This window comes from Neovison vison, chromosome 12, assembly GCF_020171115.1.
Source record: "Neovison vison isolate M4711 chromosome 12, ASM_NN_V1, whole genome shotgun sequence".
Taxonomy (NCBI): domain Eukaryota; kingdom Metazoa; phylum Chordata; class Mammalia; order Carnivora; family Mustelidae; genus Neogale; species Neogale vison.
Genome location: NC_058102.1, coordinates 142,651,202 through 142,666,837, shown reverse-complemented (window position 1 = coordinate 142,666,837; position 15,636 = coordinate 142,651,202). Strand labels below are relative to the sequence as shown.

At 40.8% G+C, this 15,636-nt stretch overlaps 1 protein-coding gene across 10 annotated transcripts in view; it reads right to left on the bottom strand.

Moving 5' to 3' along the window:
• Positions 1–15,636, bottom strand: part of PRKCQ (protein kinase C theta) — a 168,555-nt gene that overhangs the window by 106,632 nt on the left and 46,287 nt on the right. For 5 of the 10 annotated variants that reach the window (XM_044226551.1, XM_044226549.1, XM_044226546.1 and 2 more), the window contains exons 2-4: positions 11,336–11,462; positions 7,129–7,328; positions 4,292–4,352 (exon numbers count right to left, since the gene is read on the bottom strand). In XM_044226551.1, coding sequence (XP_044082486.1) covers positions 4,292–4,352; positions 7,129–7,328; positions 11,336–11,453 — 379 coding nt within the window. In that variant the 5' untranslated portion in view covers positions 11,454–11,462. Of the gene's footprint in view, positions 1–4,291; positions 4,353–7,128; positions 7,329–7,664; positions 7,779–8,057; positions 8,132–11,335; positions 11,463–12,319; positions 12,369–15,381; positions 15,572–15,636 lie in introns of those variants that run through there. The other 5 variants (XM_044226550.1, XM_044226552.1, XM_044226554.1 and 2 more) reach the window with 5 other exon arrangements.

The following is a 15,636-nucleotide window of genomic DNA, read 5'->3' as shown; positions in this document are numbered from 1 at the left end:
AAGAGGAAAGTTGGACAGGAAAGGTCTAAAAGATGACTTCTGGTCTGGGTTCTGAAGAATAGATAACTTCTACCAATGAGTAGGAAAAAGTATGGGGGGGGGAGCAAAAGATGCCCTCTCTAGATGGAAGGGAATGCACAAGGGTACATTCAGACAAGGTCCCTGAGGATGTGTGTACTCCCAAGCATGGAATATGAAACAGAAAACATCAGTGGTCACACACAGAAGATTTGTAGGTATCAGGTCAGTTTGAACATTTTCCTGTAGATAATTTGCAAACGCTGAAAGGCTGTAGGCAGGGGCAAAGGGGGGAACAGAAGCCTGGCCTATTCAGAACAAGGTTTACATAGTTTATTCTGACAGCCATGTAGGAGAATGTTGGGATTTGGCAAGAGGCAAGGATGATGAAAAGCAGGAAAAAAAATGAAAAATGCTGAAGAGACAACATGGGCAAAAACTGTTGGATTAAGGTGGGAGGTCAAGAAAAGAGAGGCTATAAAAGTTACTTCCAGGTTTCTGAGTGGCTGGAGTAATAATTAACTGGAATAGTGAGTACAAAAGGAATAGGTTACTGGTGAAAATGGTGAGTGTTAACTTTGGACATATTGAATTTAAAGTAATACAGGAAATTTACTTGGGAAGATCCACTAAGGGGTTAAGGACATGAGTCTGAAACATCAGAACATTATCTACCAGCAACAGTTTGTAATGGATTCAGCTGGATGGCTTTTTCCAGCAAAGCCTTGGAGGAGAGGGAAGAAAGCAAGGTTTGGAGATCACAACATTTTTGGCAGAGGAGGGTGCTCATGACAGCAGAGTGCTGGAAAGAGCTATGGACTTCAGGGAAGGTAGGGAGTCAAGGACAGATGTGGGCTAACAAAAGGTGTGAAGAGAGAAGCCAGGGTTAGGGAAGATTCCTGTAGCTAGTGGGTGAAAGAAAGGACAGAATTGACAGGAGAGGAGGATGAGCTCTGAGAGAGAAAGGTTTGACTCTGAGTTCTCAACAGTGGAGAATTCCAAGTGAAAACCTGGTGTCTGGTGTCACTGCAGGTTTTTGAATGGATAAAGAAAAGTGTAGGAAGGTGTCAAAATATGAGGTGGGAATGAAGACTAAAGCTGCCAAGACTGATTGGTAGGAGAGCAAGGGAGGAAGACAAAGTAATCTAACACAGAAATCACAGAATGAGGATTTTGAAACAGAAGGAGTGATTTGTGTGTGGAGAGCAATAGCCATCTGCTACCCTGTAGAGTAGAAAAATATTGATGCTTCCATAAAAGAGGGGTACTGGAGACATGACATTATCAGAAATGTTATCTATGACTGAATCCTGTATCTTCCCCCAATTGCTTTCTCTTCCCATACCTCCCATTCTTAGCACTCCCATTATCATTTTCCTAGTCCAACTATTTTAAGGAATATCATAACATTTTTCCCTTCATTCAACTTCCACTTTTAAAGAATTATAAAGTACTTCAACTATTTACTCATAATGGGCATAACCTTTCATCTACACTGCCATGAAATCTTATTTTTGTTTGGACTCTTCCTTTTATTTCATTCCTATAACCATGCCCCAAGACCAGGTTCTCATCACCTCTCCATTGCAAAAATGAAATTTTATAGGCTCTCTCTGTACCTAGTCTACTTCCCTTTCCAGATCTGTCCCATATTCATTCAGAAGCAATTCCCCCCAAACATTGCTTTCATCATATCATGGCCTGCTCAAGAATGGGACTGTGACTCCTTGTCGGTAACTTTCCTAGGTCTACACACTCCTCTTGCCTGGATTCCAAGCCCTCTGAGATCTGTCTTAGGTTCTTCATTCTGGTTTTAGCAGGTGCCCTCTGATCTGCCTAGACTGGTCTTCTCACAGTTCTGCATCCATTTATATTTTTGCTCAAATATTCATGTTTTCCTCCTAGAAAGCGATCTCTTTTGTCTGCAAATTCAATTATGCCAGTCTTTCAATGTCTACTCTATGGAATTTTCTGAAATGACGGCAACCCCTATTGATCTCTTGGTTAATTAGTATTTGTGTGGTTTAGGACTAAATTCTTCTCCAATAGTTTAGTCTGTACCACTTCTCCAATCTAGGCTTAAGTTCCTTGAATATGAGAACTCATGTCTTGGTTTTCTGAATCCTTCCAAAAACTATTTATATATATATACATATATATGTATATATATATAAAATATTCTTAAAATAGAATGATATCTTATAGTTCTTGTCATCAATAAAGAATTTTCTAGTTAGGCTAGTCCAAAATATTGTTTGTTAAAAATTAAAGCTTTCAGATATATATAAAACTTTAGAAACAGAGTCTCAATCTGGGTCTAGATACAAAAATTTCAAACATGACAAAATTTTATCCTTAAAAAAAAAAAAGTCCTGGATTTGGGTAATTACTGTCCGTGAAATATCATTGTTTTTGGGTCACCTGAATGTGATCTCTCATTCTAAGAGAAAATTAAGTGTCGAAGCAATAGGATAAATTCCATGAAATTGTTTTTCAAAGCAGTGTTCTTTGAATCATTTACCCGAAACACTTAACCCAGTTATTCAGCTCCTACAACCACTCTACCATGTGGCAAACCCCAAAGTAGTACAATGCTGGGGCACCTGGGTGGCTCAGTCGGTTGAATGTTTGCCTTTGGCTCAAGTCAGGATACCAAGGTGTGGGGATCAAGTCCTGCGTCGGGCTCTCTGGTCAGAGGGGAGCCTCCTTCTCCTTCTCCCTCTGCCACTCCCCCTGCTTGTGAACAGTCTATCTCTCTCTCTCAAATAAATAAAAAAAAAATTTTAAAAAATGGCACAATGCCATGTTCTATGTACCTAGAGCCTCCACGAGAGAAAAGAAAATTTCATATTGTACTGCTACCTCTTTAGGGATCCTTTTCTTCTTAAAGAAAAAAAAAAGCTTTATTTTGGGAATTTTTTAATTCATACAAAAGCTGAGCAAACACTGTAATCAATTTCCCAGTATAGATCATCCAGTTTCAATAATGATCGGTCTAAGGCCACTATTTTCCAAAACATGCTCTCTGCAATCCATACCCACATACCAATGGGTTATTTTGAAGCAAATGCCCGGTGTTGCGTTATCTATAAACATTTTAGTATGTCTCCCTCTCTTTTTTTTTTAAGATTAATTTATTTATTTGACAGTGATCACAAGTAGGCAGAGAGGCAGGCAGAGAGAGAGGCGGAAGCAGGCTCCCCGCTGAGCAGAGAGCCCAATGTGGGGCTCAATCCCAGGACCCTGGGATCATGACCTGAGCTGAAAGCAGAAGCCTTAACCCACGGGGCCACCCAGCTCCCCTTAGTATGTCTTTTAAAGATGAGGACCCATTTTAGGAAACAGAACCACAATACCATCATCCCACCTAGAAAACTAATAACAATGCTTCCATATCACCAAACACCTGGTGAGAGTTCAAGATTCCCTGATAATCTCATAATATGCTTTTTTCCCCCTGCAATGCATTTGTTTGAGCCTGGGCCCAAAGACACTGGATATGTTAAGCCAAATCCCAGAAAGCACCATAAATCTCTAAACTAAAATTTGTCTCTTGGTAGTTAAACTAATTTAGGAAAAAATAAAATCAGTTTATGATCAATAAGTACACATATCCATCCTGAGGTTTAGGATTTCAGGAGTAACAGCATTTGATTTGTTTGCACGGCACTTTGATGGCAGAGCACAAATGCAACAGAAGGAATGGACAGACTGCCACAGGCACCAAAAGCCCTGCTCCTAAGCGTCACCTCTGTGACCCATGTCTGTGCGTGACGAGGAAATGATGCTCCTTAGCAATGCACCTTCCGTTCCTTAGCAATGTTTCCTTCCGTTCCTAAAAGGATTTGAGGTGGCTAACTTGAAGCATTATTTTGCTACTAGCGTTATGAGAAATACTTACCTGTTTCCTATTCATTTTGTATTTTACTGACAGTAAAATACAATAAATACTCATATAGTGACATGTCAACAGAGCCTTTTGTATCTACGTGACATTTCCAAACTAAAATAAAGACTGACTCTAAAAGCACTGGGCACATGAGTTCACACTATTGAGAAACTAATGCTATAAATGTTTTCTATTTCTACATTTTTCTGGCCCAGAGAGTAAATTTTCAACAATATTTGAACACCACTGAAAACTTTTCAGAAAACTTCCTGTGTTTCCTCTTCTCCTAATGATTTTCTCTGCTCTTGCAAAAGTCAAACAGGTTGCACAGAAAGAGAAAGGACACGCCCTCTTCACCCCCAAACAAGACAAAATGTCACTTACCACTCATTTCCAGAAAATATCTTGCATTCATTAGCATTCGACCTTGAGGTTTCAGCTCTAACTGATTGAGAGAAAAAAAGGAAAAAAGGAAATATCAGTGAGAGTGCGAAACAAGCTCTACACTTAATGACAGAGTAACTGCTGAGTGTGGTGGCGGCAGGAGATTTCCAATGTAGAACCCAAGACTGCCTCCTCCTTACTTTTTACTCATACCGGTTACCATCAAAATAATGTACCATCCATGCAATCAACCTTTTTTTTTTTTTAAATTAAAACACCTCAGCAGCTCATTAATTTTACTTGGAGATCAAAATTTCCATAAGGAAGAGACAAAATTCTAAAACAGTTTCCGTTTGCTATCCTTGCCCTGTGCTGGCTCTCATCTGCACGGTTGTGAGTAGGGCAGGTTCAGATCTTCATCACAACAAAAGGATCCCGGACACTGGGACCAGGTAACTGGGGGCAACAGTAGGTCTTCTGCAAGGCAAGATGGATTCTGCTTTGAGGGTGCCTACCCACATGCCTCTAGGTTAACCAGGGTATGAAGTGGGAGCTGTGTTTTTCTTTGGTAAGGAAAGTAAGGAAACTGTCTTTGGGAAAGTGCTAGATAATCTACTATGGGAAATTCTGATAAGATTTGTCTAAAAATGGACAAAAATACACATTCCAGTATCATTACACAGAAGAGAGCAGAGTAGCACTGAAGGAGGCTTCAGGTTATCATGTGATGTGACAAGGGGGAAAATGACAAATCCATCTCTCCACATCCCTCCCTTCTGCAACCCTCAGTTTGTTTCCCAGAGTCCAGAGTCTCTCAAGGTTTGTCTCCCTCTTTGATTTCTTTCCATTCTCTTTCCCCTCCCTTCCTCTGTGGATATTTTTTTAGATAGAGAAATTATTTCTAAGAAAGTGGATTTCAATAGAGCAAGGGGAAATCAAAGTCCAAAGCACCCTGTTTGGCCCTAGGGAACATTCTTGGGGAAAAAAGCTACAAAATGTAAAAAGGTTGCTTAAGTAAAATAAGAATCTGAAGGCCACCAAGTGCTTATGGCTTTAATAACCGTAGAATACAATCAATCAATCAATCAATCAATAAAAAATTCAAAAGGAATAAAATCAGGAAAATAAATCAAATCAAACAAAACAAATCTTGCTTCTTCTAAGCAAGAAATCAAACACAACTTTAAGAGCTATAAATAGAAAACCAACCTGCTTGTCAGGGGAGCCTAGCCAAATAATTTAAAAATTAGTTATCCGTTTGTTAATGGAGAAGGAAATCCAACAGCATGCTACTTTTCTGTTCATTTGTTTGTTTGTTTGCTCATTTTAGGGATTTTATTTTTGGGTGATCTCTACACCCAGTGTGGGCTTGAACTCCCAACCCTGGCATCCAGGGTTACACGCTCCATGGACTGAGCCAGCCAGGCACCCCAAAGAGCGTGCTACTTTAAAAAATTAGGGATTTGGTGACTCTTTTTTAAAAATGAGGCAGAAAGCAGAAGATAAATGGGGATGAGTGAAAAGTGGGTAACATTTGGTCTAATTAATCTCTTCTCCTAGCTGAGCTAGGTGTTGGCTCCCCTTTAGGCCCTGAGCGGACTGGTGTCTCACGCTCCCCTCCCTCATGTGCGGACCCTTCCACATTAAGCCCGCCCCTGTGATGATATTCAGTTACTCAGCCTCTTCTACCTGCCTAAGCAGCACCCCCAAACAGAGATCTATTTCCAGGATCATTTCTCCAACCAGACACAGAAGTGCTTCACAGATACCGCTGGCCTACATTTACTCAACATATCCGAGCATGGGGACTTAAAAGAAAAAAAATCTTGGTATATGTTTATCTTCAAAGATTACTTTAGTATCACCAGCAAAGATGTGGATAAATATATACTCTCTCAGAAAGTATTTTTTCTTTTAGGTTAAAAATAGAAGAATGACACAGAATTCTAGTTGTTAGGTTTCTGTCATTCCCATTTTGAAACCAGCAACTTAAAAATCTTCTGAGTGGAGTTCTTAGAAGTTTGAGTTATAGGAAACGAGAAGTGAAAAGGTAAGATTCTCTCCTTTTGCATAAATGATAGAGCATTTGAAAACATTTTCTGAGTTTCAGATCACTTAAAAACAGTTTTTACTAGTGTTTGTGGTTGCTTTGTTTTTTCATTGTGTGCACCCCAGAAATCTTCATGAGAATTTTTATGCTTTCATATTTCACTCTTTCCTTTAACATTTCTAAACATTTACTACACAAACAGTTATAACCTAAGTTTTCAAAAACTTAGGGCAGCAACATGGATTGTGTGTGATGTACACACACAATGTGTTTAGTACAAAGTGAACTAAATGAATAGTTACGGCTAAAAAAAAAATTGACAAGGATTGGCAAAGTATGGAGAGGGAAGACCAAACCTCACAGAGATCTTTGCTGGTCTTTTCCCTTATCTATCACCTTATCTAAGACATCTTATCAAGAGATCACATAGACAGATATCTCAACAAATAGTCAACAGCTAGGTTCCCAAATTAAGGGGAATTTGCGATATTTCTGAGCTTATTTTACACTTATAGATCAATAACAACTCTTCATAGCCTAAGAGACCTTTTTCACCTTACACAGGAGTCTAGATATTTGAATATGTCTGGATGTTTCACAGTCCACAAGAACAGTCATTGTCATTATCAAATCATCAGTGAGTAAGTGGTAGGGAATCTGTTTACCTAAGACGAGTGTGTCATAATTTCAGGATGACACAGAAACTCTGCTCTGTCTTCAGCAAGCATGATGCTTACCACTTAGTGGTGGGAACACTTTAAATGGAGCTCACAGCCTGGATATTTACCCATATCTCTGCCTTCCCGTTGTTCTTCCTGCATCGTTCCGCCAGAGAGGAGAGCTCCACGGTAGTTTCAGATATCAGGTCCATGTTCTTGCCCTTCACAATGATCTGCATTACTCTTCCCTTGTTGATGTGGGCATCAAAAGTGCTGTCCCAGGGCGGGTACATAGTTGGCTTTTTCTGGATATACATTTGCCCATTCTCTAGGAACAGAAAGAAATGTTCTCATTACTCCTTTAGCCAACTCTGGGAAATAATTCAACTTCACGGTGGCATCTGCTTCCTCTGTCCTCTAGGATATATAATTCCATTGGGAAGTCAAAAGTAACACATTAAACAATTAGAGACGTTATAGGGCAGAATGAGAAAGTCCCAAGGTCTATATGAGTGATACACTGTATCAGTATATGAGAGATCACCTTGATACACAAGGTGATACACTGAAACTTATAAGTCAATCTGGTAATTTAAGCAGCAAATATATGATAATATATTGGACTGCCGACGTTCTTTTCCTATTCAACAGTCAGTTGCTTTACCTTGAGTAAATAGACAGAGGCCAAGCCTGCTATATTCAGGAGGTTAGAATGACCCAGGTCCCATCCTCTACATGTCATACACTTTTATGCCTTCTGGAACTTTCCTCTAATGATCTGCAAAGGGTGAACACACAACTAATTAATGTCACTGTCATCTAGTTAAAAAGAGCTGATAGAAACCTACTGTGTGTTCATCTGACAGATGCTACAGCATAATTTAAAGCTTATAGTAAGTGCTCCTTAAAAAGACCTTTAAAAATTTTTCATTTGACATAAATTCACTGTGAGGTAAAAACCCTTAAAGCATAATGAGCCATTATTTCTTTCTCTAATTCTCAAGGGACGATACATTTTACATGCACCATGCACCCTATGCAAAAACTAACACGTAACTCAGAGAGGCAGTGGTCTCAGTCCGTGGGATCAGGGAAGCAGGCTGTGGACCTACAGATGAGAAAAGGGCAGGCAGGAGAGAGATCTGGAGGTGACTGATGACAAGAACTGTGGTCAGGGGGATAAAGGGTAGGAAAACCTCTCCAGAACCACCAAGAGATTGGGAAAGAGTCTGTTAGTGTGATTAAGTGATAGGGGCATATCTTTCATCCCCACTAGATTTTCTGTAGTGTTTATTCTTTAATCATTTCAGGAACAGCAAACTGCAGCTGTATTTGAGAGTTGGTTTCTTTTGATAAGCACACTAAGTGGCAGATTTAGCAATTCGGAGATGTTGGGAAAGCAAAAAGGAAAAATCTGTTTAAGCAAGGAAACAAAGCAGTTCAGACTCCTGATGGCCCCTTCTCTCTGATACACGATGGCAAAGCAGAACACATGCCTATCATTTGCTAAATTGTCCTTTGGGATGTGTATGAGCACTTGAATAAACAGAAACTTTTAATTTTCCATAAACCTGGCTATGAAAGGGATAAACTCTGACAGGGTCCAAAGTAGAAGAGGAAGGGGAAGGTTTTGATGGCTGGCTTGAAAAGATGTAACTGGAGACTGGACTTTAAAAAAAAATACAAATGGCGATTCTAATGACCACAGTAACACTCTACTTCCACAGATGGGAAGCCCCTCTTTCTCATAACTCCTAAGCTGTCAACTTTCTCCACGCCCCTGCAAGGGGCAGAAAGATCTGTGTTGAGGCTCTTCTCACCTCATTCGTGAGGTTTGTAATCACCTAAAAAGAGGATCAGAACTTGGGGTCCTAAGGACTTTCAGTGAGTTTTACCATTTCCAGAACCTCCCAGACTCCCAGACTGACAACAATTCTGCCCTGTTGGTCCCTCTTCTATTGACTCATCATGGAAAATGCAATCTAAGACTTCCAAGATGGATACACTTTTAAATATTGGGGGAGCCACTGTGGAAAATAGGATGGAGGCTTCTCAAAACTTAAAAATAGAACTACCATATGACCCAGTACTTCCACTGCTGGGTATTTACCCAAAGAGAACAAAAACATGTGCCTCTATGTTTATTGCAATATTATCTACAATAGCCCAGATATGGGAACAACCTAAGTGTCCAACGAAACACAAATGTATGATGTATACCTAATGGGAGAGCATATATGGTCCTAAGAAGGATGAGATCGTGCCACCTGCAACAACAGAGATGGTCTAGAGAGTATTAGGATAAGTAAAATAAGGCAAATTAAAAAAAGAAAAATACCCCATGATTTCTTACTCATATGTAGGATCTAAGAAAACCAAATTAATAAATACACAAAAAGCAGAATGAGACCTATAAATATGGAGAACAAACTGATGGTTTCTAGAGGAGCGCAGCGGGGGATGGGAAAAATGGGTGAAGGGGAGTGAGGGGTCCAGGCTTCCAGTTCTGGAGGGGATAAGTCATAGGGATGAAAGTTACAGCACAGGGAGTATAGCCAACGGTACTGTAGCAGCGCTGACTGCTGACAGATGGTAGGTCTACTCGTGGTGGGCATAGTGTAACATGTAAATCACACCTGAAAAGAATAGAACACTGTGTGTCCATTATAATCAAATTAAGAAATCTAAAAAAAAATAAAATAAATAAATTCTACTGAAGTAATACTTGAACTTTGATGTGCAGAGCAGTTCCTTTTCAGAACAAAACCAAAACAGAATCAAAAACCAAAACCTCCGAACTCCGCAGGCTAACCTTTTGGAAAAACAAAGTCTTCCTTTCTGACAAGGTCCCTTGATCCACATGGCTGATCAGACCAAGTTCAAAGGCAAGGCCAAAAGAAGAAGAAGAAATTTAAAAAAGGCTCTTGGGAGGCAAATGTCAGTGAGGCCTTGTGCTTATAGAGAATGGGATCCAGGAGACCCATTAAGTTGAAAGCGGCTTTGAAAAACTCAAGACATTTTACACTTCAAAGGTTTCTGTGACATTTGAAAGGTTTTAGATTGGGAGCAAGTGCCATTCTCACTTTTAATGAAACAGGAGAGAAATCCAGGCAGAAGGGAAATCAGGATGATTCAGACCTTCTCTTCAGCTTTGATGCTCTCGCACTGGCTAGAGGGGTGGAGTCGATCATAAAGCACAAATCTTGCAAAAGAGGAAAAAACTAGCATGGTAGGATCTGGAAACCCAAGATTCTGAGCTGGAAACACCTCATTGGAGGTTCGCAACTGCTGAATTGGGTTCCTCTTCCATCCGTAACTGCCACTCCATAAGAGACATTTTAAGGACTACCCTATACAAAATAACACACATCTCTCTGTCCCCAAGCCTTCGCTCTCCACTTTGCCCTGCTTGGGTTTGCTGCCCAGTACTTCCCATTATTCTAAATATTCCAGTTTGCCCAATGCCTCTCTTACTCTGCTAAACAGAAGCTCTAAGGAAAAGGCGCTTTTACTCTCCCACTCCATAAATACTTTCTGTGTAAGGCAAATGGAATGGCTCCTATAGTTACTACGAATCTGCACTGGTGTTAATCACATGTCTCTACAGTGTGTCTGCTAAAACAAGAAAGGTATGTAGGGAAATAGAGAAAAGTGGTGAAACGGGGAAAGAGGTGGGATGTAAACTTCCGTGGAGAGGTCTTAGGCAGAACAGGATTACTTTAATTGAATGATCTGAACCCACAAAATGAATCTTGGGATCTGTTACACTTTCCCCCTTACCGTGAACTGCCTGTAAATATTTACATTTGATAAAACATGATAATTCTTTCAGCCATCCAGGGTTTTGTAAAGATATAAGTAAGTTTTCTGAAATCTGGATTCTAGTGGCTAATTACATATTCCTTTAACATTTACCTAAGCTTAGCCCAAAGAAGAAATAAGCTATCTTTAGGCTTAATTGTAAGATTATGAAGACTTACCCTATGTGTAATCATTGGAAACAACCAGGGTTAACATTATGGGTCCCCCTGTTCCACTTGAGTTTACCAGTAGAGTCTATCGGCCCCATTACCTCCTCGAATCATTTCTCCTTTTGCTTATGTAGAAAAATGGCACAGGGAAATGGAACATGAGGTAGGAGACCTGGATCTCCTTCCGAGTCTGTCACTAGCTCCTACGCCCTTGAGGAAGTACTTGGCTTGGCTGGGCATCAGTTTCCTGAACTGTAAAATTAGACTGAACCAGATGACTCTAAGTTCCTGGAAGGACTTGCCTCATAGTTCACAGCAGGACGTTCCTCCTCCCCCACCTAGAACACCTGCTCGAGCAGCTTACCTGATTCTACGTATTCTTTGACAAGCACAGCACAGTAAGGGTTAACAGCCTCTCCTTGACATGCCTGGCAGGACCCACAGTCGAAGTTGGACAAACCAATTCGAAGAAATGGTGACATGATTGCTCCCTGCAAAATGGCCAAAGACAAATGCCGTACAAAAAGTTATTTTGGTGTCCCATTCCCATGTCCCCAGTGCTTTATCACCAGCAGCCCAGAAGCTCAAATGGTTCAACAATCCATCTGAACAAATGCTTTTACTTCCCCTTCGACAAAGGACATTCCTGGGCTCACCCCAAACCACAGACTGACTTGCTACGGAAAGAGGTTTTCCGGACGTCTGCCTTATTCGACCCCGTCAGTTAGAACTGTAATTCCACTCTTAATGGAATGGAGTTACATCTAATAGTTGCAGAGAGAGGCAAACATTTTCTGATATTTTATTTCTTCTCCTATTCAAGTAAGTACCCAAGAAGCAAACCACAATAACAAGAAAATGAGTTTAGAAACGGTGAGTCTATTTTAGTCGCAACAGTTAAATATGACACCACAGAATTCTTATACGGGCTATTTATGTACATGACGCACTTGGCTCTGGGCATTTAGCAACTGGACTCTGTTTACTTCAGATATTTCAGAAAGGTCTACCTTCTTCAGAGTCCTGTGGGTGTATATATGTATGTACATACGCACACACATCTACCTATATATAGAATGAGTCTTTGAACTCTATAAACCCAAGTCATTGACCACCATAAAGTCATGCTTTATCATCTCAAGATAAACAAAGTATACCAATAATCACGTGTACCTGGAGATACAGGTGAACACCAGCATAACGCTGGCTAACAAGTTCTAGGGTCCTAGTCTAATGTTTCATCTGCCGTTCCCTCCTTGTCCTTATTTGGCCACTTACCTCAACCAACCACCACTTTCCCCCACCCCCAAGTCTCCACTTTCTTTCTTTCTTTTTTTTTTTAACCTACTTTTCCATGAGGTCCTCTTAATCTGAAAACATTCTCTGGTGCTCAGTGAAAAAGTTACTTCTTGGCTTCTCCTTTCTTCTTGAACTGTTTTCTCCTCCCTAATTTTCTCTCAGTCTCTTAAGTAAGCAGAAGGTAAGAAGAACAAAGCAGGAGCTGTCCTCTTGACCTTCGTATGAAGAAAGGCAGCTCCTCAGAATAGTAAGAGCCCGCATGGGAGCACCAACGGCCTAACTGGAAATCTGGGGCCCATCATCCCAGATCTGGCAGAGCCATTAAAGACTGCTCGTTCTCTGAAATGATGGTGGTCTTTGGGCATTTTTTGAACCTACGGAGACAGTTTAGGGGCTCCTGATAACTGCTCTTAACTTCGTGAATTCCAAGGAAGTCTCAATTTCCCACGGCTTGGCAGGTTTAATTAAAGGAGGCGCTGGTAGAATCACTGTATTAATCAGGTGATCTTAGTCTCTGAAACACATTCTGTATAAGTCAAACGTTGGAACGGCTGCTAGATGACTTCTAGATCTGTCTTTAGGGGCCTCCTTCATGCTCCGAGTTTAGGATTCTTGGACAGGAGCTGAGCTAACGATTAAGAGCTCTCTGGAGAAACCTGCCTTGAGAACCCTCTTTCCTGGGTCATGTAGGTCTTCTGGATAAATCTATAATTCTGCATCGATCAGGAAAGTTTGCCAAGAACTATCCTCATCTACGAGAGTGGTTACCATGTGTGGATACTCTAAAGATTTCCTCAACGTGAGTAATTAATTTGGTTTTGAATCTGGAGGGATCAGGGACTCATGAAGCCTGAGTCACAACCATGGTGACCTTTAGTGACGGCTGTGTCACTCTGCTATTTCCAGGCTGGCTTCCGAATTAGCAGCAGCAGCAGCAGCAGCTCAACATGCGCCTGGGAAAGTCTGTCTGGGGAGCAGAGCGAAACTTCTGGGGTGACCAGGGTTTCTGGTACAGTGTGACAGAGTCATAGAGGAAGCCTCTCTCCCCCAGCACGTCTTGATTAGACATTAGCTGACTTCCCACCCCTCTAGCAGTCCAGATTGGCTTCCCTAGCCCCTCATGGATGAGCATTCTGCCGGCTTCAGACTAGATCACTAGTCAATATTACTAGATCAAGTGGTATTACTATTTATAAGTCTTACACATTTAAAGAAAACAATAAAACCTAAAGGCAAAGACTTAGCAGGGAAAATATCCACGGTAAGTACAACGGACAGTAACTAAACATCATTCTGACATAATAAGTGTATGTAAATCTGTAAAAGCAAACCAAACAAAAACAGCCCATGACCCAAGTAATTAAGTGGCAATGACACAAACTACATGAAATACTAAAAACAAAACAAAACCAAAAAAACCCAACAAAACAAAACAAACCATAATTATAACTAGGTATATGGGAAAATGTTCGGCCTTGTGAGCAATTTAAGAAATTCAAAATAAAACAAGATATGGGACACCTGGGTGGCTCAGTTGGTTGAATGCCTAACTCTTGCTTTTGGCTCAGATCGTGATCTCAGGGTCATGGGGCTGAGTGCCGTACGGGGCTCTGTGCTCAGTGGAAACTCTGCTTGAGACTCTCTCCTGCTCCCTCTGCCCATCCCCTTCCTGCCCTCTCTTTCTCTCTCATATATAAATAAATCTTAAAAAAAAGATACTATATAATTGCGTTTATGTAACATTCTTGAAAAAACAAAACTCCTTGGAGAAAACAATGGTTAGCAGTGGTTTGGACAGGGGAATAGGGGACAGGGTATTATAAAGATACAGCATGAACAAGCTTTGGAGAGGAGATGAAGCTGTACTATAGCCTGATTGTGGTAGTGATCACAGAAATCTAGATTTAAATTCACAGAGTCATATAGCAAGAACAACCATCAATTTTGCCATATGATCATTTAAAGACCAAAATTTTAAGATATGCTATTGACATTTCAAGGCAAGGACTATAAATTCAGAGGTTATATAGATAAAATTCACATTAGGTACAGATGAATGAATATACATTAGGAAACTAGAAATTCATATAATAAAATATTAAAATCTAAAGTAATCAAGAGTAGCTTCAATTTACCAAAGGGAAAATGTCAGAACCTTAAGAAAAATAAATAGCTTTTACTCTGCTATTTAAGCTCTCTGTAAATTTTTTGTAAATTTTTTGCATTTTGGAGCAAATAGCAGAGAAAAAATAATATTAGAATTTGATAATGCATTTTCTTTGGGGATCCATTAATACTCAACTCTTGATTTAAACTATAATACTAAAATAAGTTAAAATACTTATAAAATACAACACAATAATATTTTTAACCCATGAAATTAGCAAATATTTTTGAAATGCTCTTACCTACACTGGCAAGGACAACACGAATCATACACTATGATATAATGCTGTTGTGAGTGGCAGTTTCCACAATCCTGTGAAACACATGCACACCTGTATGTACAGTATGTGTAGGTGTATATATGTATATAGAGAGAGCCTAAAAGATCTGTAATAAGCATATAAAGGTGAAACTAACATGGAAGATTTTTGTGGGCTGGTCTTTTGTGCTCAGAGCTTGAGGTTAATGGAGAAGGGGGATTTCCCTTGGTGCTCAGATAGAAAGGGGAATTGCTGTGTATACTACATGTGCTGGAATGACCGTCAGAGATGCCTTCCCATCTCTCTGTGGAATGTCTCTCTGTGGAATGCAGATTTCACAAGTGACCTCTCGGCTGGCCATTCATGGTGGTCTCCCCCTTTACAACAGACATGTGTGTACAGGACGGCCTGGCCAGGCTGTTCTGGACAGTGCAGCAGTCAGGTCGCTCTACAGACCTCTCTTCTGAACGACACAATCACACATTCCGTTCCCTCCTGGACAGCTCCCAAGGACCCTCAACCTGCCAGGTCCAGGCAGAACTCTGTCCAGCCTTTCAAATCTGCCCCTTCTATTTTACCAGCTCAGCGGCGGGTACCAGGGCTCTCAGCTCAGCACGCAGAGGTCGCATCTCCCCTCGTGCTCCAGAGCCCATTTGCTTTTTCCTTCCTGCTCCCCTCCCCTTACCTGGATTTCCCGTCTCGCAGCAGCTGACCTGTCCCTCTACCCAGTCTTGGCAAGTCTCACTCCCAGGCACGTCTCTATGCTGCAGCCCAAAGGATCTTACTTAGGACTGTGCAGAACTATTACAGTTTCTCCAATGTGTCAAGCTGTTTCACAGCTCTGGGCTTTCAGGAACGCTGTTCCCTCCCCCTGGAATGCCTTCCTATTTCACTCCATCCTCTCTCGCTGCCCCCCCACTTCCTCACCTTTCAAGTTCCT